Source organism: Acipenser ruthenus, chromosome 5 (genome assembly GCF_902713425.1).
Source record: "Acipenser ruthenus chromosome 5, fAciRut3.2 maternal haplotype, whole genome shotgun sequence".
NCBI classification, from domain to species: Eukaryota; Metazoa; Chordata; class Actinopteri; order Acipenseriformes; family Acipenseridae; genus Acipenser; species Acipenser ruthenus.
This window is the reverse complement of record NC_081193.1, coordinates 83,990,727-84,013,723: the sequence shown is the minus strand read 5'-3', so window position 1 is coordinate 84,013,723 and position 22,997 is coordinate 83,990,727. Positions and strand designations below refer to the sequence as shown.

Sequence of the window (22,997 nt, the reverse complement as noted above, 5' to 3'; positions counted from 1 at the left end):
GAACGAGAAATCTCTAATGGGGAGCTACTCTAAAACAGAAAGCTTTGGCTTGAGGCAAATTTTTTTCTTCATATTTCATTATTTTTCCTTAAAGGGTGTCTGTGAAAAAAATTGTTTTCACTTTCATATTAGCAGCATATGGTGCTGACTGCATTACCAGGGATGTGTGGGTGAGAGTGCGTGGAGAGTGGAGGGGGAGGAGGTATTAAAGGTGTAGTGTCCCATTAGCATCATTAGTGTCAAATAACATTTAAATAAGGGCAGATTTATAGAAAAATAGCAAGGGGATTGTGATAGAAATAGAATGATTCTTAGTGGTAAATTTCCCTCCCAGCCTGTGAGGGTGCTAAGTAACGGGAACAGAGTACCCTGGACTGGTTGGCCTGACAATTCATTCCCAGGGTTAAAAGGAAGTCGGTCATCAAGAAAGGGGGCGGAGCTTCTGTGCACTAACTCATCGACCCGGAATGGAAACGATGTGGCAGCCGTGGATTGGAAGTGCGGCTGCAATTGTTTACCAAGGGGTCATGTGTTACTGTACAAATAGGGGTCGAAGCAACATAATCTGTTCCTTCATTTTGGTTAAGAAACAACCCAGAAGGACCTGTGTTTTCTTTTTGTGAAATATAGCGTGAGTGTTTAAAAATATTGATTGTTATTGTTTAGACGGCTAACACGATCCGGAGCTGTCGCCAAAGGCCAGCACCAACCTGGATCAACATCACAGCACTTTGTTTCACTCAGGACTGTATATTCACTACGAGCACTCAAGCACGCCTGTGGACTTGTGTTTGTTACGTGTGGGTGAATAAGAACGAGACTGTTTATTATTTGGGAACCAACCATGGATTTAAACACAGCAATACATGCCGCTGTATTGCCTGTTAACATTGTTTATTATTTACTGTTATGCCATCAGGCAAATGGATTACAAACCATTAAACAACATTGCACCTGGATTATAACTGTCGGTCTGTTTATTGGTCACCTGCACCTGCACACTGCAAACCACTTTGCCACAGGGATGTAAAAAAAAGATTCATGGATTTGAAGCAACTATGCCCTTAAAATATCCTCTCTCAGTGTTTCCAGTAAAATATTATCACAAGAAACATGTTAAGCGAAGATTAATTTACTCCTTCAAGTATGAACAAGAGTATTTATTTGGTTCACAGAGTGATACAGAGGCAAGTGAGTTTCACCACAAAATGCTTTGCTGTAAAGTCTCTTCACCTGAAATAGCTTGACAACTTCAGTCTGTGTTCGGATCAAATATTGGGCTTAGAAAACTAAACTAAACTAAACTACAGAGGACTGTGGTAATTGTACAGTTTAGTTCATCCAATCACTATGATATGCTGTTGAATGCTAATGCAATACAACTGCATTATTAAAGTCTTTCATTTATTTATTTAATTTCTTGTTTGGGTTTTTATGTCAAACCCATATTATTATTTTGGGCATGAGGTGAACGGGTTCCAATGAAAGCCCTGAAGGTAATCCTTTCCAGTGGTGTGCCTTTTCAAAGCCAAAGTTTAATCATTTAAAATCCCTAACCAGATTTGCCTATTACCACAATCCAACAACAGAAATGTGTTTGTCTTGGATCCAGAACAGGTCAATAAAAACAGACTGGAATACCCAAAGACCCCCCTTGGAATAATGAACAAGAAAATAACGTGGTTAACGTTGAATTAATGTAGACAATTACATAGAAGATTAAATCAACACAATCTTAGTTAAGGATTCTGATTGAAACATTTTCAGTAAGAAATTGTATTTTCATTTGTATTGCAAAGCACCTGTTTTCCTCGCACTGTATAAAAATATGCATGATAACAAGAGAACTGACGATCGCTGCATTTTTAGGGAGAGAAATTGAAGAAGCTTTTGGGACCTTGTTAACTTTACTAGTAGAAACAGATCCCAACAGTTCATATGGATAAAACCTGCTTTGTTCTTGCACCCAAGGGGATTGCAAATGAGCCCAAAGTTTTGATTCCATGCTTTGCTGACCAGCTCAAAGTGCAGGCATGACACTCTGTTTGTGGCAGTGAGGTTTTTGGCACAGAATCAGTATGAACAATATAACAGAAAAAAAACAGATTTTGAGTAACAGTACAAACCTTAAGAAAAGCTTTTTGCAGATGTTTGAGCAATCAAAGAGGTTCAAGTGTGTTTAACCTTTGCTCTCCTGTGTTTAGTATTATATTAGCAGTAGGAACATAGATACAAGCTCCACTAAGAGACATAACAAGCTGCTTTCACAGATCCCAGTTAGCACTAACCTTGGACTATCCAATGGTACTTTAGATAAGGTGGTCTAAGATTAGTGCTAATCAGGATCTGTGAAACCAACTGAAAGAGTTTGGACAAAGAAATAGGAACCCCTTCCATAGCCTACCACTGCCAGTACTGTAGGGCTAATAAGGGCAATCAGGTTAATATAGATTTCAAGTGCTGAGTTATTACTGCTGAAACCCCCTGCAAAACGACTGCCTGTACTATTAAACCTCAGCCTACTGTTAAGGAAACTGACTTGCAACAGACAGACAAAGGATATTTTGATTACAGTAATGATGTGGTTCAATTAAGCAGTGATTTCATTAATCATGTTTTCTTCCCATCGCATATGCATTGATTCAAGTTGCACTTATAAAGGTTCCCCCACAGCTTTTCGGTTCACAGCTATTTGGTCCTGCTCCACAGGTACTGGGGGCCCCACTATGCTCTGTGCTGCAGGTGACCTGGGTGACCTCAAGGGTGGTCTGAAAAGGCATGTTGAGCGAGACTGTCAAGGAAATGTTAGAAGCTTCCCTTAATTAACATATAGGTCTCAAGTCACACTGTAATAACATATAAAATCTTCCCCCCAAAAAAGTACACCATGAAGAGATAAACATCTAATCTGACTTTTTACAGTCTTGTCTTGGAAGGCATATGTATTTATGTGACTTTTGACAAAACACATAAAATAACAGAATGACAAGTATGAAACACTTGAACAAGGCAAAACTTCCACTCAAAACTTTAAGCCTACAAGAAAAGTCAAGCAGATAAACGTTGTGCCTCCTGCCTTGATCAGTGCATTGCACACGCGCACATGAGAGTGAAGAAGACATATCCCTGAAACTCCAAAGAGCTCTTTTTCTCACTGCAATTAAAAATATTTCAAAATCTATTTAAATATTATGAAACTTTACGCAAACACGTACTGTACACAGGTTGGTAATAAATACAGCTGGCAGTTTACTGCGTGGATTTATTTGATAGCTGCCATTTATCAACAGATTATATTTGTCCCTGTGAAAATGCTGAATTCTACTGTCTTAGAAACCTATTGAAAGCATTGTTGGTGTTTCCGCCTGTCAGGTTTCACTGCTCTGCAGCGAAAGACTTATGCACAGCAGCATAATCGCACTTCTGAATGTCAATAGTCCAATGGTTTACTAACCTTTTATAATCAATATACATATGCAATAAATCAATAGACACACGCTCTTCCCACTCTACAGCGCCAATACTGCACACATTCGCTTGATTTGTGACTCTAATCTATACAGCCATAGGGAATATCTCTTAAATTTTATCATCGTTTTGATGCGTCATTGGTAACCTAACGGCTCAAGTAATTTCTGGTAGAAAGAAACAGTGAACCAGATACATATTTAATTAGAGTCTGCCCGCCTTTGTTCAGTAAAGCAAGTATTATATTACCCAGCCGGGCTGAGGATACGTTAATAATAGCCTAGTCTATTATACCCAGGCAACAGCGCGCATTGATTGTTTTGGACATTCCCTGTAAAATTAGTATCAAAACAAACCTACTGTAGCAAATGAAATCGGAGCTTACTGGTGTAAATTGCAGTCCACGGCTGATACCCATAGTACCCTGTGATCCTTAAAATCCTCTCCTCGATGGAAGTTAGTCCGATGGACGCGCTGTTTATGTCTTCCACAGACCTGGAAGATTTTAAATCCTCTTTGATCGATTCGTCCACATCCAGGTATTTCAGCTGCCGTAGCTGAGGGCTGATATCTGACAGCCTTCTGGGGCTCACATTAGGAGATCTCCGCATCCCTCTAAAAACAAGACCAAGAGTGTTACCGAACAGATTCCCAACATTATCATAGCATAACCCACCCTGGGTGTTAGTAACTGTCTAGGATATGAATGTGCAGCACCATATCAGTGCACAGACTACAAATAACATAATTAAAATAATACTATGCTGTTTCTATTTCAATTATTAACATGTATTTGGATACAGTTACCGAGCAGCGCTAGTTTGCAAAACTCTGCCTTCGCAGTACTAGTAGTAGTAGGCTGCTAATTCAATGTAATTACAGTAATACTTACAAGAAAGTTGAACGGTTCCTTTTATTACGAAACTCTCTGATCCCCATAAAAAACGAGATACCAGAAACAAATGTACTAAAGGTGGTTTGTAAACGAGTAAAATGTGTCAAAGTATACGGAGAAACGGGTAATCCATTACACTAAGAAACTGGGTAAGCGCTCTCATTCCCGACAAGAGAAGGCAACTGATGGTGTGTCAGAATACATAGCTTTCACCACAGCAGCATCTACTGGGAGGCACAATATATCCCAATATATCCCTCTGCTGATTCTGAGGCTATTGTGACAGAAAGTGGACAGGCACATTACACATTCCGTTTCAACAAAGAGAAACATTTTGTGTATCAATGCCAAACAACATGCAATAAAGAATAACAATCTGATATATACACCATATCACTGCAGTAGAAACAGCATTAAAGTGACATTTAGAAGAATGAATAAATAAAGAGAAACATGACTTTCAGAAAGGAAATATCTACAAAGATTTGAAATGAACAATTCTTTATTGCATTTGACAGATCGCCCATGATGAAACGTAATATACTTTGGCCCATGGCCTTGTCCATTGGAGCGCGATAGCCGCCCTACGCTGGCCGAACTATGAATATTGATTGATGACAGCTAATGCCAGCAGGCAGTACAAGTGGCACGCTAAGCCACCTTCCATAGACAAAGCACACTGCAGGGAAGGAGGGGGCGAAACAAGACACCGAGGCGCAGAGAATAGTGCTTTTTATGACAACAGTTTCATTACGCATGTGATTAGAGGATCTTTCAGAAACACAACACAGTTTCCAAGGAAAAACATCATTTTATTTTGTTAAAAACAGACACAAACAATATTTTAATCATTTCAGATGGATTGTAAATTATGAACGTTAACTGCAGCTGGGCTGGATTTATTAGGTTTCCAGATGACCAAAATGACCCATATTGCATAACACAGTATGCGGTTCATACTGTAGGCCTATACATTACTTGCTTTGATGTAATTTACAAACACATGTTTGGGGCAGCAGGAACTATATTCTATAAGAGTACAGTGTATGTAATTCATATCATTTTTATGAACTCAGGCGTTAACATTTGTGACGGGTCGCCACTAGGCTTGTTTATTTTTTTGTAATTTATTTTTTTGTTTTAGGACGGCCCTCCCTGATGTCCTTCCTTTCCCAACATGTGGATTCTCGTCACCTGCATCTTTTTAAAGGCTGGGTTCCTATGCCGCAGGGGAACGGAATGCAGAGAGAACGAGAGGTTGTCGGGGCGGCGGTGTCTGTGTTGCATGCGTCATGTCACCAGCACTAATGTGGTGTAACATTCTTCACAAAAGAATCAGACGGCTGTTATATTTTTGCGAGTGTACGATTGTGTAAACCGGCCTTTGTGAGATCTACGAGTAGCGGGCAAAGTATTCTCACAATTATGAGAGCGCGTGAGTAAACCAATTTGGATATATCTAGGATTTGGTTATTGAGCTACAGCCGTAGCTGGCTGTTGGGAGTAAATCCCTAAGGGCAGTGACGAGTGAAATGTACTGTTCAAAACTAAACACGTTTACATTTGTGGCCGGCTGCTTGTAAAGTGACACACAGGCTTGGTATAAATCGTAATCCCGGACAGCCTGTCGTTCAGTAGATTAGAGGTTTGTTTGTTTGTTTATTTGAGTTTCCGTTCCTCATTGTATAGAAACGCCCCTGATTTTAGTCTATGATGTATTGTCTAAAGTGGGACTGGTTTTTAAGTAATATTCTGGGAAGCACTCGGCTTGGAATGCAATTGTTACCAATATAATTACAACGGGTTTGGCAATTAAATACACATGTACTGTGTTGGCGGGTGATAATTCACACAGTAAACTACTTGTGTTTTTTTTAGGTAAAACTAGTTGTATGTATGCGCTTTGAGGAGATCGCTATATATGGTTAAATACTGGCAAGGTTTGCACCTTGCACATTAGTGGTTTCGTTGGTTTGATACTGTAGCGTGCACGGGGATAGGCAGCAGCAGGGCTGCTAAGTGACGTAATCGCATACCGAGACCTGATCCACATATACGTTCCTTGCAAAGGAGCCGGATCTTTTGTACAGCGGAGTCGGCGCTAAAGGTCCCGGGTTCGCGCCCGCCCTCCGCAATACGTTTTGATTTGCTATTATGAGTTTTGTTCTTTTCTTTTGTATTTAAGTAATATTTGTACTTGTTGTTTTATATTGCTAATATCCAAGTATAGCTCAAAACTGCTGTATTTTTTGAAGCTGCTGGCTTGTTTTTATTAATTAGCCGATGTTATATTAAATAAATAAATGAAAACTTTACTATCTTGCTTGGGGATTGACTCTCCTACGTTTAAACGACTCTTCCCAAATAAATTTAATACTAATCATTTGTATTAATTTATTTCTACATTTTTCATTTTGGCATCAAATAAATATCATAACAAGGTACACGAAACACAATTTAATTAATACAGAACGTACATTTACAAAATTAGGCTACATTGAAATGACTTCTCTAACTTTATTTTTTGTCCTCTGTCCTGATGTACTTGCTTTATTATTGTGTTCTATTAAATGTATCTTCTCTTGTTTCTCCGTATCTCCTGAAACTCACGCCTGTTTTGTTTTTCTCCGCCTTTTACTACGTTTCGGTCCCGCCTGTCCATTGATGAAATCCTGAAATTACCTATAAGCTGTCATTTGCATTATTAACATATAGGCTTCTCATTTTAAATACTGAAAAGTTATTTCACCACCTTTATGTAAATTGCACCCATTCCACCTGTCAGAAAACGGCAGAAAGGTGTTTCATTTTTTGATGGAAACAATGTTCAAGATATGAGTCGGGTTAAAACAGACAGAGACAGCGAGTTTCGGACTGTTGGAAGACACTTTTTTGATATTCAGGGACAGTGTTTCGCCAGCGGATGCCACACGCTAAAGCTTGGCATACCAAAAGCGTAAAGCTTACATTGAGTTAAAGTAGGCCTATATGTTATACTGCACTGCGTTTTACGGAAGTTGAACAACAATCGATTCGGCTAAATGTTGCCTAATGGTAAACAAAAAAAAAAACATTTTAAAATGTGTCTGCACACGACAGTAGAGCAAATAAATAAATACCGCGCTCTCATCCAATGTTTCATTTTGTGTGTATGCAATCTGCAGTAGCTTAGTAAAAACACGTTCATCATTTATTTTCACTCGCTGTGCAGCTGAGTGCAGTAATTCGTTATATGTTATGTTTTATTTTGTTGATCTAGTTTAACTATTGTATGAAATTAATTTTGCTGGTTACACAAAACTACCATTGACCCCGCCACCCTAAAAAAAAGCATGAAATGTTACTGCATTGTTCCTCGAATTTACTTTTGTACCATACTGAATCAGATGTAGAAATAGGTGAAACTGTCACCATTATTTTCTTTCACAAAGTACCTCCTACCAAATGCTTTGTGAAACCCTTTTTCAGCCGGATGTTTATGGCAGTGGTTCTTTCGATCTTCGAGTCCTCCCATTTAATCCATGCTAGAGGCGAAGGGTTTATTCTCCTTCCTTAATTCACCTTTTTTGCCTCTGTTCTCAGTTTGTCACATATGTCATTACCTGAGCCAGTGATTTAAGGTACAGAAATGGAAACCTTCATTTAGTATATTCTGGAGTACAATTTAAATAAAAACATAGCAAATGCATAAGTTCAGAAATTGAGCAGAGCTGATTAACTGAAGTTTAATTCACGCAAGACACTCTTGGAAACCACTGGCCCCTCTCCTGACATTTAGTTCTTTAGGCATTAGCACCTCAGAATTCAGAGAGGAGAGTGGATGAACTTATTTAGTGTGCTTTTTATTCCTGAGAGAAAAACAGAAACCTTCCATATTTACTTTGGAAGTCCTAATTACAATAGGGATTTATTACCTTTGAATGTGGTCTAGAGACCTCACTTCTGCTCTTCACTTCATTATGTCAAAAGCACTGCTTCAGTGATTTATCTGGTAATGTGCTGTCTGTATGCCTGTCATGCCTCATTTGCAGTTTTAAAAATGCTTTTGTGCTTTCAGAATGCAGGCTCACACTTAAATTCATATTTTGAATTCCTGATGAATGGACCATCACAGTGATGCCTGTGCAGTCACAGTTTGCTGCTAATGATGTGGCGTGAGTGAGCTTCATACTGTAAAACAGCGTTATTAAAATGATGTGTGCATGCAAGAGAATGGAGCACATTGAACCATGTAGATAGGTCCTTTAATTTGCCTTTATTCGGTTTGATTTGTTAAATAGGTCAAGCTGACTTTCTAATTAATATCTGGGTTTTTAGCAAGCTGCTCCACAGAAGAATACAGCTGTGTGATTCTAAATTAGACTGACTGTAGGAGGTACATTTCCGTTTGCGGTGAAGGTGAAATTGCTTTGTTATTGCTGTGCTTATTGCTGCGTCTCTGCATGTGCTTGTTTTGTAATATCCAGGGGGTTTGCATTCCAAAGAAATATTGGGGTCAACAATGGACAGTAGCTTCATCAATTTAACAAGTATAGAGTCGAATCACACACACCCTGAAAATGTACAAAATGTACTGGTTTACTACTAGATTTTAAGCATGTATATAAAAATGAAAGGTAACACTTTACATTAAAGGGTAGATGTAAGTATAGGCACAGTGCAAATAACTGCGGATGCAAAATTCAAATTGCATTGCGACCAGGCAATTATTTTGCACTGCGCCCTATGTAAGCTTAAGAGCAATGCAAATTACTCAACACGCACAAATAATGATCCGCAATTATGATAATGAGGCTTTCGTGGAGCATGAAAATACAAACCAAAAAAAAATGTCAGAGGAAGGGCAGCAAAGTCCTCTTGGTGCACAAAAAAGAAAATAACAGTTTACTGAGAAGGAACAGAGAGTCCTTGCGGGCTGAGGCCACTCAGCATGAAGCGGAGTTGTTTGGGGAAAAGCCTCAGACAACATCAGTTATGCTAGTATCCTTAGGAAATGATATGCACTGGCCTGCCCTTTTCAGCATGACATCCAGAAATGTGCCTAGCACTCTGGAAAAGGTGGATTGGGCTATCCCTCCAGACATTCCAACTGTGGTCTGAAAGAACACAGCACTTTCACATGTGCAGGGATAGCGACCCCTAAATTGACGCGGGGGTCTGGCTCATTCCTTAATTCAGCTATTAGGTCTAGGATGATCTGCAGAGTGAGACGATAACGCTTTAGCACTGCATCCTCCAACATCCCAAACAAAGTGACCTTGAGATTGAATATGCAGGGTCTTCTTCGTCTTGCCCTTCTCCTCCGAACGTGTTCCTGCCTCTCCTCATCAAGAGCCAAATGTCGCCACATCAGGAAGTGTACCACAGCAGCCACCCTGAAGCCAATGACAGGTCTCTGAAGGAGTGTGCTTTTATACAGCTCTTAGTTACTCGCTTCTACAATGGTTTGCACCTTGTAAGAAGAGGTGTAAAGTTTTTGGAGGGTCAGCAATTGCCTAAATGCAAGACAAAATCCTTACATCACATTATAATGTTTGCACCCACTTAGTATCCAGATCCTGCCCAATTCCATGCTCTTTTCTTCATCTGAATGCATTTCAATATCATTTTAATGGATTAATGATGGTAAGGTGCAAATTTGATAGCGGGTGCAGAACGCCAGGTGAACACCATTCTTTACATACGCCGCATTTTTAGCTTCCACTAAAATCAGACTTTCAACTGCTAAACACGATTTACGACAGCATTGTGGGGTTTTGCACCCACAAATCACTTTGCGCATATCCTCAAATCTACCGCTCTGTGTCTCTAATAACTGTATATTTACTTAGTGGTTATTTAGTAAATGCATGTGTTCTTATACATAATTACAATGTTACAATGTACTTATTGTGTAAATCTTTTTGTACGATATAACCCTCACCCTTTTCTGATACAATTGTGTACTTGCATATAGCGTGCAAAAAGATTTACACATAAGTAAATTGCAACTATGCATAATAGCATTGTAATTGTGTAAGTACATATGTATTTACTAAGAAGCTACCATGTAATTACACATTAATTAGAGACACTTAAAGTAAAGTGTTACTAAATGAGATTCATTTAGCACTATAAACAAGCATGTATTGACTCGCCAGGGTTATGTCACTTCTTGTGTGAGATGTAAATCCATCTGAATCAGCTAGCACAGCTCTTCCACTGTCTTGGACCAGTATGATCACCTGAAAACTAGCAAACTACCAGCTCTGACCAGGATGCGCCTTTGCTGGAATATCCAGCAAGTAAGCAAGCAAATCCATATTGCCTTCTTTTACCTAATAGGTAAAACAAGCCACGAATATGAATTAGCTTGCTTTCTTAGTAAACTGCACCTTCCCTTTTCAGGCATTTTTTTTTTGTAGTTTGACTCTGCAGTTCAGCAAAATGTAAAAAGCAGTTTTAAAAAATGTAACCATGTGCTCTTTCCAGCAGTACCATTACCATTCAATATACTCCAGTGGCTCCACTGCAAACCTTTTGTTAGGTTAAAGGTGATCAGTCTTCTGAGCTCTTTCTCACCAGAGCTTGTTCTCTTGCTGCCTGTCTTGTTAATGTTCCCTGGTCATTCCTCCGTAGGCTTGGAAAGCTTGTTCCATCAGCGTTACCTAGCAACACCACTCGCATGTAATGACTGGTCTGATTTGTCATTTGAGATTGTGGGGCCTTGTCAGAAAGTGAATAACAGAAGCCTCCATAAAATAATAAAAAAAAAAAGTGTTGAAATTCAACCCATAGATTTTTTTTTTGTTAATGTATTTAGAAATCAAATGGTGCAGAATAATGTTTCATGAACGGGGAATTCTAGAGTATTTTTCTACAGTGTTCTGTCCTGAATATTTTTCTAGTACACAAATTGTTGCACCATGCTGGCATAATGATGTGATAATTGATGAGGATGCATTATTTACTCCTGTCTCGCTGAACTAACTTCAATTAACATGAACAGGGTGATCATATGTATGTGTATATATATATATATGTTTTTTTATCTGTAATCATTTAGAATTTTGTATATTATATATATATATATATATATATATATATATATGTATGTATGTATGTATATGTCATTTATAATTTTGGATTCTAATTAGTGAAGTTATTTCAGTGCTTAAAGTTGCCTCAAAAACGTTAGTGCCAGCACTAATGGAAGTGCTGAATAATAGCAAGTTAGCATAGCACTGTGGAGGACCTTTAACTCTGTATTGATCCAAAAAAAAAAAAAACACACAGTGAAATGAGGCCAAAAGAATCAGGTTTAGAAATATTAGGACGGCAGTATTAAGATCTGTCACTGTTAAAATCATTAAAATAGTAGTTATACGTGTATATTGTTGTTGTTTCAATCAAACTGTTCCTTTTTATTGTTTTTGAGATGACTGCTGAATATAAAGAGACTCGTTGTTTTAATGAAATGAACCCAATGCAAAGAAGCTGGTGTAAATGTGACAGAAAAGGAACTGACACAGAGAGATAACTTCCTATTTTGATTCATACACTAAAACTGTTTTCCAACCTAGCTTGTCCTTTTCACTGCCCAATTATAAATACAATGCCATTTTTAACGTGTATTGTATTTTTATTTTGGGAAGTAGGAGAAACCATACAGAAATAAGCTGATATACCCTATAAAGCAGTGTTTTAAATGACATTTCATCCGACAGGCTTCTATGCTTTTTGCCATCTTTTGCTCGAAAACGAATGGTCTGAATTTAAAAATAAAAATTCCTGACTAGAGATGTGGCTGACCACTCATTGCGGTACAGTAAGTGAAATAAGCTGCCTCCTCAGGTTTCACCACTAGAGGGCTGTACCTGGGGTAACACTATGTAGCAATCAAATCTAATCGGATAGGTTTCCAGGTATAGCAGCGTCCACTACACTCTGCATAATTACGCTACAGCATTCAGAAAACTGTTCAAACTATTGCAATTAATACAGGCGATAAATGTATGTTGTAATAAATGTGCCGTTTCGTAACAGATTCTTTAAAATACAGAAATTAAGAGCTTGGCATTTTCTGTAATAAATTGCTTTTTGTTTCAGAACTAAATACAATTATATTAATGCTCAACCAATTTCCTTTGGGTAACAAGCATAAACAGCCGTTGCTTTGGAGCAATACAATAAATGGTTAAGTGGATTTGTTTTTTTTAAATACAAGCTGTGGTTTCCTTGGTAATAATGTGCTTCATTTCATTAAAAAAAAAAAAAAAAAAAAAAAATCAGCCAAGAGCAGTGAGAGACCCCTACTGACAAGACTGCGTATAGCTGTCTTTCATGTACTGACATGACAATATAATGGTTTTGCACCCTGAAGAGAAATGAGTTCCTCAAAAAAAGAAGGAACACGTTAGGAGGAAGGCAAATGGTAAAGAACTATATTTTTCTGGACACTAAGGGAACAAATGCTTTTAGTCCCGTTTTATGCATGCAATACAGTAATATTCCTCTAACATAACCTCGAGTATTTATATTCCTCACCTTGCTGTTTTGTTGTCACATTCCTCCTACTTCCCTCTTCCCCCTGGGAAATGTCGTTTGGCATCCCACTTTTATGTATTTTTTGCTCAAGGTAATGGGTAGCACTGAAACCATGCATCAAAAATGTGTAAGCAGTTCACAATTATAACTGTATCTCGTTTGACAGTGTTTCTTGCAAAACTTTCGATTAACACACTTCAATCTGTGTGCTGTTAACTTTACATACCGTAGTGTGTAACATTCGCAAATAATGTCTAGAAGCAGATGCCTTAAGAAAAATGCTGGCACTGCATGAACAAACAGGCCTACATTTACAACTCGGCAGAATCGATACATGCACCTGCTGAACTTTGTAAATTCAATACAAAAAAGCAATATCTGCTGTTGATTTGTTTTTTATAGCACAATGCCTTTCGTTTCTGATACGCACTCGAGAGCTAGGCAGCATGAATAAATGATCCCTTTGTGTTTTTCCTCTTGATGAAGTGCAGTGTGACAGGTCTGTCCAATAGACATACTCTATGCACCGGTTATGCACACAAGCGGCCTCCTGCCAGTGCCTTGCACTACAAATGTGATTTAGGGTTGCTCTGTGAGGAATGCGTGCTTAGTATTAAAATTATGTATCTATCATGGTTTTATGTCATGCTTTTGAAATCAATATATTTAATATAGGGAGGTTAAAATTAAATTAAAGACATTTGGAGCTTTTTAATATTTACTGCAAATGTTTTAACTAAACAGATCTACAAGTAAGTAGCCTGCTAGCATTACCCTCAAGACAGATGTTTCTATACTATATAGAAATTGTTAGTATTTAATAATTAGGACAGATTGATACCGTTTCTTCTGCTGTTGCTGTTTATTGTAACCCTAAGTGGATGCAGTGTCTATCTTCCAAGATCCCAAGGAGCCCTTGTTAAAACCTGCAAAACAAAATGGCAGTCCTCACAACAATAGCAAAGGATCATTTACAGGAATTGCCATTGAAGGGGTGGGGATAATTTCACCCTCTAGGTGAAGTGACCGAGCAAGGGCGACACTAACTGAAAGCACAGCTTTCAAACAGATTTTGTACCCGATCATATAAAAGTGTATTTAGGCATGGTAAAGCATAGGTAAGCATTGTAAAGCCTAGAGGTATAAAGTATATTAAAAACATGGCATTGACAAACCATGGAGAACTAAGGTAAATGCATAGTATGTAAACGCATGGGAAAACTGCAAAATTACTGTGGTATACTTTTATAAGGGCAAGTAAGGCAAAATATTTTGATAAAGTATACAGCCAAAAAAAAAAAAAAAAAAAACCAGTGATTTTTAAGAAACAAGAAACTCCAAATCTGTCATGCGCTATTAAAAATAAACAAGTCATAAATAAACAAGACTTTATTTTTACTTTGTTTTCATTTATATAATTTACCTTCAATACAATGTGTTTAAGTGCCTTTGTTTGTGTGTCTTTAATAAATACAGACTCTTGATGTCAACGCATTTTTACAGCAATGCTTATTTATTATTATTTGTATTTTTTTATTTCGAAGATCTGTGGTAACATTCTTGTGCTAGGTCACTCCCAAGAGAGAAATGTTTAAAAGCGATGAAGTAGTTCCAGCTTGACAGAGAAAACGGATTCAGAGCTTGCAACAGAACTTGACCCTAAGAATCGGGACAGCTTTACAACAGATATGTCCAGAAACAGCTACAGAAATTTCACTTAATTATCCAATGATATGATCATCGTGCATTTTTTAACATAACTGCAGATATAGGTATTTGATCTAGTACTAATATGAACTGTTCTTATTAAAAAATACTTCTTATTTTTGTTAAGGTAAAATCACAACAGCGCATGCACTGCTTTGTAATATAGCCATAAATGCAACGTGCATTGTGACGTTGTGCTTAAATTCCCCTTTAAAGACTTAACAAGTCGTATTCGAAAAGCATTAGACACTAGTATTTATATAAGCCCACAGTGTACATACCAGGACCCCAATGCTTTATGTCTATAACTCTAACATTCTAGGTTTTGAGGATAAATGTTTTCCCTTTATTTATATATTTACAGTATGTATTTCATTTTACAGTGAATACTGGTGCAATTCAGTAACATGCTGTAAGATTTCGCTAACCTTGTGCTACTGTACTTCTTGATAACCCTTTACTTCTGTCCGTTGAATCAGCAAAAATAAACTCTTGGCAAAGTCTGTCTTTAGTGATGCAGGACCAGGGGCCAGCCCTTAAACTCTTCAGCTGATTTAACAGTGGGGGATCTAACACCACCATGGAGATAGTAGAAAAGTGTGTACCTCGGTTATGAAAATCAGTCCTCTAACAGTGCATGCATGTCTCTTTAGTGCAGTTCTGCTAAAATATTGAAAACGGCAAGGACGGTCCTTTCTCTAGCAACATTCAGATCTGCCCTCATTTGGATCAATTGAATGTTTACATAGGTAGGTGAATGAAGACTATACCAGGCATGTTATAAACAAAATACTAATTACAGTTATTTCAAATATCACTCTGTAAATAAAAACGATCCCCTTCATATCATACACATAGAACGGAGCTCTAATTACTAAAATGTTACATAATTCTCCCTTAAATCCCTTACATATCCCAAAGCTAGAATTTCAAGTATGCAATTAAAATATAAATGTGCAGGATATTAAGCTTTTCACATGAGATATTAGGTAAACAGTCATATTCGTACATTCCCTCTCCCTTAAGAGTACGGACACTGTTATTATCATCTGTTCACAGACTTTTTTTTTTTTCAAAGAGGCATTAAAAGAACAACTACTATGCAGCAGGATGAACATTAATGCTACAGAGGAATGCTATCTGTTCAGTGAAGAGAAGTCAGAGGCACTGTAAGTTAATGGTGGTACATCCATAAAGGGCTCGTTTAATTTGTCCTCCCTCAAGGAAGCGGCTTGATCGGAGACGGAGGAGAATGAAAGGTGTTCGTGATCGATGATGTGGACGCGGTCTTCTGCTTTTTCCTTCTTCACGTAGAACATCTTCCGAAACTGCTTCAACTCCTGCAGTTCACAGAATGTCTCCAGAACTACCAACATTGCGATTAGACCCAGCATTAGATAAACTAGCAAAAGGGGGAAATAAAAATGAGTATATAAATTCAGTATTGGGACATATACAAAAATGTATACTGTACAAGCAACCTCTTAATGGACTTTAATTGCATTTTTGTGTTAGAACCGTGTCAAATAAATCTCATGCAAATCTTTCAAACATGCAAATAGGGAAGAGAACAGCATTAAAAATGCCAGTCCTCCAAACAACATCCCCACTTTATTTTGTTACTTACATGTAATCCCGATTTTATAAAGCTGTCTGAACTTCTGATTGTAACCTTCCCCTGGCACGTAGTCTCCCAGACCGATTGTGCTGAGAGAGATAAAGCAGAAGTAGAAAGACTCTAAGAAATTCCAGTTATCTTCGAGAGAAGAGAACGCTGCTGCTGGGATGAAAAAAAAGCATGATGCAGTAACGAGTCCCAGTACCAAAGCATGGACCAGGGCGACCAGCTGCTTTGAAAAACCCCAGCGGGTATGAATGTACGTAACCGGACCTCTGGTGACGTACACCATGATACGCTGTACCACAGCCGTGAGAAACAGTAGAGTGAAAGGGATCCCGATCACAGAGTAAATTATACAGAAGGCTTTTCCTCCGTCTGAGAGGGGGACTGTGTGGCCATAACCTGAAATGAAGGGGGAAAAAAGCACAGTATTACTGAGGCAGTCAAAAATCAGCATGACTAAATATTAATTGTGGCCCTTAATAATCTTGTGAGTGGTCCTACAGCACAACCAAAATTATTTCAAACCGCTAGTGGGTTATTGAGCCTACTGCTTGAATCTATGTTTTAATCAAAAACGGTAGTTCCTGGCAGTTCCTGACTCCTTAAGTATGAGACAAGATGTTCACGCCACCTCTTGTGCAATACCTAAAGGAGAGAAATCGAATTGAGTATCATTGTTGTAAAACAGGTTTTATTGACCAGAGCTGGGTTTGGCTTATACATCTTGAGCCCCTTTCACACTGGCGCTCCTACTCGGGTCACGACCCGGGTTCTTGTTACCCGGGTCACAATCCCACGTAGTGTGAAACCACGTACCCTCAGAATGTGGGTTTTGACACGCTTTGACCTGGGTCGAGCAAGACACAATGCACTATGGGCGTTTGCAAGCGGACAAAGTAACAAACAGCCACGTCTGAGTGAAGGTTTCACTTCCGCAAGGAACTTGTGAGCCATTTCTGTTTATTCTGTTTAGCTATATTTCTGTTGATTGAGACGCACCATGAGCCAGATTGCTGCAGGGATGGCCTGGAGCGATGAAGAAACATTTGCTCTAATCAACATTTGGGCCGACAATTCAATCCAGAAAAGCTTGGATGGAAGCGTCTGTAAGCCATCTTGAAAGCCTGAACCGATGAAAGGGTGGTCATGTGAATGTTGCTGCTACCGGGGCACTGCATACGCGCATTGTGTACTTGCTTCTGTCACCCAGGTTGACCTGGTGAAATCGCATAGCCGACCCGCATGACACCAGGTCGTGACCCAGGTAGAGCATGCCAGTGTGGAAGGGGCTTTATATTAGCACTCCTTAACAATTATCTTACACTTTTTACTTTTTCTCCCTCTCTCTCACCAAATAGATTTCTGCATTTCGTAAACCTTTGTGTCGAGTGACGCACATGCTATATATATATGGGTAACACTGTATTTATGATCAGAAGAGACTCAATCCCAAGATATGTAGCAATGCTAAAAGAAGTCAAACAATATGACTAGTCTTCAAATGTGAAATTAGTTTTTATGAGTCTCCAGGGTTCAGCCTTGGCTCCACCTCCATGTGATAAGGGGTAAAGAAGTCTTAACAGCCCTGTTTAGATAAAGTGAATGTGTACAGCTGGTGTGCACATAGCGACCAGATGGAGGCTGGCAAGCAAAAGCCTGTTTGCTGACTTCTTTGGAGCAACTGTCCCCTATAACCGTCTGTTTACCTTCTGGAAACCCTATCCCTGTTTTGACCCTGACCGCATCCTCCACATTATTTATGTTAAACTACCACTACCAAACTGGCTAGGTTTTTTTTTTCTTTCTGTAAAGCAGATTTTCTATACAACCAGCATACAATATTTAAAAAAAAAAACAAGAAGTGCTGTACAAAAATCCTGTATTACTAGAATGTAATGCAATGACCTGAAATGTCTTTGGCTGATTGTTTTTCGCCAGATTCAGTTGGTAAGATTTCACTTCATGTCATTTTAAGCTTCAGATATGGTTTCAGGAAATGTAACCTAATTTGAAAGTGCCTTTGATTCAGAGGGTAGGTTCTGAACATGGCATTCTTTTAAACAGATTACAAGCTGAGGCATATACACTGTTTATATAGGACATTCAAATATGAATGAACCCTGCCTGTCAACAAAATGGTTAATCTTTTATCTGTTGTCATTAGTTTTGGCTAAATTTCCACAATCAAACACATTTGTGCGCTAACCTACTGTCCTAGTTAACCTGAGACAGTAAATGTAGCTTGACAGTGCAACGAAGTAGAAAATATATAAAGAAACTTCAGTAACAATCCATAACATTTATGGGTTGTACTGTTATGATTAGGATAGAATTTTATAAATCATTGAAGTTACTGAACATAAAAGTTTAATGGTTTGCTAACAAGCCATTATGTTTGTATCATAACAGCATACCTATAAACAAATAAGTGTTGGTTTGCATGTGATGCATGATACAAGCCTCTGTATGTTTTGCTAGTTGTTAAAAGTGATTTGTTTGGTTTGACCACTATGGAGTCATAAAGTGGAATTTGAATCTTGGAATTACAATGAAAATATTATTAAACAAAAAAAAAATCTGTGTGTTACAATTAATACATAGTAAATGATACAATATTGTTCCTAGAACATTTTAGTTTTAAAATGAAAGTTTCTTTCCAGACACAAACGACCCGGGGTTATGATTACTCTGGATTACTTTCCTGTAGCAGCTGCAAAGACGTTTACCCCTAATAATCAATTTGCTTTGTTATAAAGTCCTTGTACCAGCTGAGTGGAAAGAAGCATGCAAAAATAGCAACAGTGCATTGCTCCTGATTAATTATATCCCTCAAGTTAGTGACCTACACCTGTCCTTTCACTGGTCCCCAAGGTCCTCAGCAGCTTTTACATAACACACTGCCGACAGCTGATTGACTCGATATGTTCTGTTCTCTAGGGGTGTGGAAAAATACATCTCAGGATATTGTGTTTAACTTTAACTTTAGAAGTAAAATCCTCTTCTCATACGCAGCAACAATTCTATACCTGCCCCAAAGCTAAAGCTCCCTCTTGAACTTGATTTTAATAAAACGATGTATAATTGCTTTGATGCCTCATTTCCTGCTTTATGCCTGATTGCTTTTGCCAAACCCTCACAAATTGTATCTGCTGCGTATAAATGTCCTTACTTTACTGTTTACATGTAATAAAAGGACATTGGTTCAAATGAAATGCACTAGCAAAAATGAAAACTTATACTGTATTTAGAGAACAGCAGCACAGTTGTTCATTTAATGTATGCTTTTTAATTGTTTGCCTTTCAGCCTATTTAAATATGAACACTCAATGGAAGACAACTGAACCGCTCGTCGTCAACCTTCACCTTCCTAACCTCAGTCTAAAGATTTGTTTTCATATGTAGCCAGTTTAGCATCTATGTACAGTAGAGGTGATGTCAAGGGGGAAGGTCAGGGTGGGGGTCACACAGTTACTCAATTTAATACAAAATATTATGGAACACAGCTGTCTGATTGCTGCGACTCCAGAACAAACCTGGAAGCTTGTTAGAAGTAGGGTGACATTTTGAAAATCCACCAAAATGAATGCAGAAGTGGTGAACAGTATTCCTTTCAAATAGATCCTCGGTCGGGTATTGAGAGCAGCGTGGCTGGGGGAAACCTCTCTAGAGAACAATCATGAATGAAACTGATTTAGGGGAAGAGCGTTACTAATATTAAGAGGATGTCTTTCAATTTTATTTGTTTCAGTTTGGCTGCTGAAAGTGCAAATGGACACAATGGAGGTGGAAATGTAACCCTGTATATCAGTTTTTTTGTTTCTCTCTGGCAAGCAGACTTTTTTTGCTGATCTGATATGAAAGATTAGCCTTTGGGGCAACTGCACCAGTATTGACCACTGAATTGACTGAAGTCTTGTTCTGTTGTTGCATATACTTATACCACCTGCACCTAAATAACATTCATATCTGCAGTTTTAGAAATATAAGGTCCTGATCCATTTGAAGTAATGGATTAATGGTGCATGCTAAGTAAAGTATTTAGCCAGAACTGTATTTTTCAGTGTGTTAAAGCCTGCGTCTAGAACATGTAGAATCAGTTCACTGTCACTTTTCCTTGTTGCAACGGAAAATAAAAAACTTCTCCCTTAAATCAGATTGTATTTTTTTTCTTAACCAAAGTAATAAGAGTGGCACGCAATACAGATTCAGAGTCGCAATATGATATAAATGCACCTAAATTATTGGGCTTTAAAGAAAAAACGTAATCAATCTCTGGGTTTTACAATGCTTGCCTGTGCTTTAGCACACCTTCAGTGTCCTTTATTATACTTTGCAATGCTTTTACTAGGTAAACTCAGAGTGACCCTTTATTCTGCAACTCCTTTGGCCTCAATACTGTAACCAACGGCTCTATGGACTGTGGCGTTCCAACTTTCAGACAACACGATGGAATTTAACCATGACGCGTGAGAAAGACAATGACTGTGAAACACGGTCGACCCAACTGAGCTCAGGGTTTAACACTGGGAGAGCATTCCAGTAAAACAGAGGTGGGGAAGTTTAAAACAAAATGTCAGGATGGAATCAGCATGCCACACTTAGCAGGCGTCAAATGAGCCAAGCAAAAAAAGTAGAACGAATGGCAGTCTGGTATTCTATTTCACACGTACCTAGAAACCGGTAACATTTTCGAAAAACATAGAATGAACAGTAATTTTAAGTGAAACATATTTACTTCACGCATGTGTTTTATCGTGGCAATATTACAAAATAAATGCAAAGTCATGTGGCTTGGTTTAAGTTCGCCTGATTTATATTGATAACATACATTATTCATTTCTTTAACTAGAGCATGTGATCGAAATATAAGTTGCAGCTCAGAAGAATTGTTACAATTAAAGACAAGTCACACGTTCAGTGCAGCATTTCTTACTTTGTTTCAGTACAAGAACCCATTAAATAGAGGTGGCAAACACATGTCAGCACACAAATGTGCACCTATAAAAGGTTTGACACTTCTTCAAACAGTATACTGATGTGCACCAGCAGGCCTGTGAGCCGTGCGCGTTCTCTATAAAGACAGGTACGACTTATTCACGTGTCAAACATTCCATGATGCAGTCGCTATGGCATCCACGATGAAATGAAATACTATACTGCATCAAAACACTAGGCATAAAAAAAGCTTCTAATGTCAATAGCAGAACAACAACCCTGGCGACTGAAAAAGACGTTTCCCTCGGCAGAATTGTCAAAGCTAAGTAAACTGCTCTATAAATACCGGTAACTGTACTGTATGTGCATTTAACTCAACGGGAATAGACAAAGGGTTTATCAAGCAAACATATTTATCTAACAGTGATGGTGGGTGATCACATTACCGTGTTTGAATACAAGATCGCATACCTGTAGTGGACAGGACAGTGCTAGCAAAGAACAAAGCCGAGGTGAAGTCCCAGTTCCAGTTCGCTGTCGCGTTGTTCAGCACCGAAACCCCGTAATTGCTGGCCTCCAGTGCCTTCTCCAAGAACTCCTCGAGTCTCTCTTCTGACAGGCATTCGTTCTCCTGCAAAAACTGCCTCTTCACGTTCCTCAGGTCCTGCCTGAGCAGGTCCTCATAAGGCAGCTCGACCGAGGAGAAAACCACGGCCCCGAAGATTAAATACAGTACATAGCCGAGGACCAGAAAAAAGAAATACCATGTCGATTTATTGCTTTGTATCAGCCGTACACACGAGTTACTGGATAGAGACTGTAACATCTTCCAGTGCTTAATTAAAAAAAAAAGTATAAGTGTTTCCCCTTAATAATAATCTGCTTTGTCCTGACTGTCTACCGTGCTGTGTTATTAAATACTGTAAGCCCGCCAAGATTCGTTTCTATGACTGGCTTTGTTTTTGCTTCTCTCTCCCTCTACCTTTTCTCTGTCACTGAACATGCACTGAGTTTTCAGAAGCTGATGTGGCAATGACTTCCCGTGTAGTGTGTGACGTTAATACTTTCACATACACCCCAGGTAACCGCTCCACCAGGAAGCATGTAATAAACCTCCCTAGCAACCAATGCAAAGAAGCAGTAGATCGCTGTTGTGATGTCATGCTGCTGTAAGAGATTCTTGCTGTTCAAATACTTAACCTTGTGTGTACATACCTACTGTATGTACTCCGATAATGTAAAGTTTACACACGGTTGATATGAGAGGCAGTTCAAAAACGTACGAGATACTGTATCAGTTTTTTTTTGTATTTGTTTAAACTACTGTAAAACGGTAGTATTATAGCAATGCTAGGATACTGTAATGATTGAACTGAAAAATACTACATTATTTGCTGTTCTGTTCACACCAGTAACGAACAGTAATCACACAGCAAAGTATTTCAATTGATTTACTTTTTTATTTTTTAAAAACTAAAAACGTAAAGATTAAAAATAACAATAGGGCTGTGAATGGGAATGTTTATATTTGTATCCTGCTTAGGTTTAGAGAAAGGGAAAGTGGTAGTTAAATGAATATGTTCTAAAACTTAAACAGCTATTTATTTGGCTATGGGTTGGTTGGTACTCAGTATCATATACTTGGCTATGCCTATGGCTTACTCGGCCTGGGGTTGCAGACAACTCTATACACAGCTTTCCTGATGGAAATTCCAGCACTGCTAAGGGCTGGTGGTAGTGCTGGTATGATTGATTTTCAACCAGTCCTGCTGTAGATTGATGAGCTAGTTCAGGAAAACAAAACTATCAAGTCAATTGAATGTTTTCTACACTCCTAATTAA

The 22,997-nt window shown here is 38.4% G+C and overlaps 2 protein-coding genes across 3 annotated transcripts in view; both read right to left on the bottom strand.

Annotated features, from left to right (window-relative positions):
* Positions 1 to 4,554, bottom strand: part of LOC117402586 (solute carrier family 35 member F3) — a 57,150-nt gene extending 52,596 nt beyond the window's left edge. The window contains exons 1-2 of one of the 2 annotated variants that reach the window (XM_034003895.3): positions 4,361 to 4,554; positions 3,854 to 4,083 (exon numbers count right to left, since the gene is read on the bottom strand). In XM_034003895.3, coding sequence (XP_033859786.1) covers positions 3,854 to 4,083; positions 4,361 to 4,407 — 277 coding nt within the window. In that variant the 5' untranslated portion in view covers positions 4,408 to 4,554. Of the gene's footprint in view, positions 1 to 3,828; positions 4,084 to 4,360 lie in introns of those variants that run through there. The other variant, XM_034003899.3, reaches the window with a different exon arrangement.
* Positions 4,555 to 14,383: 9,829 nt separating this feature from the next.
* On the bottom strand, positions 14,384 to 22,205 carry kcnk1b (potassium channel, subfamily K, member 1b). The gene is made up of 3 exons (XM_034004041.3): positions 21,627 to 22,205; positions 16,224 to 16,619; positions 14,384 to 15,998 (listed from the first exon to the last, which is right to left on the bottom strand). The coding sequence occupies exons 1-3, from the start codon at positions 21,979 to 21,981 to the stop codon at positions 15,733 to 15,735; spliced, it is 1,017 nt and encodes a 338-aa protein (XP_033859932.3). The 5' UTR covers positions 21,982 to 22,205; the 3' UTR covers positions 14,384 to 15,732.
* Between the last annotated feature and the right edge of the window lie 792 nt (positions 22,206 to 22,997).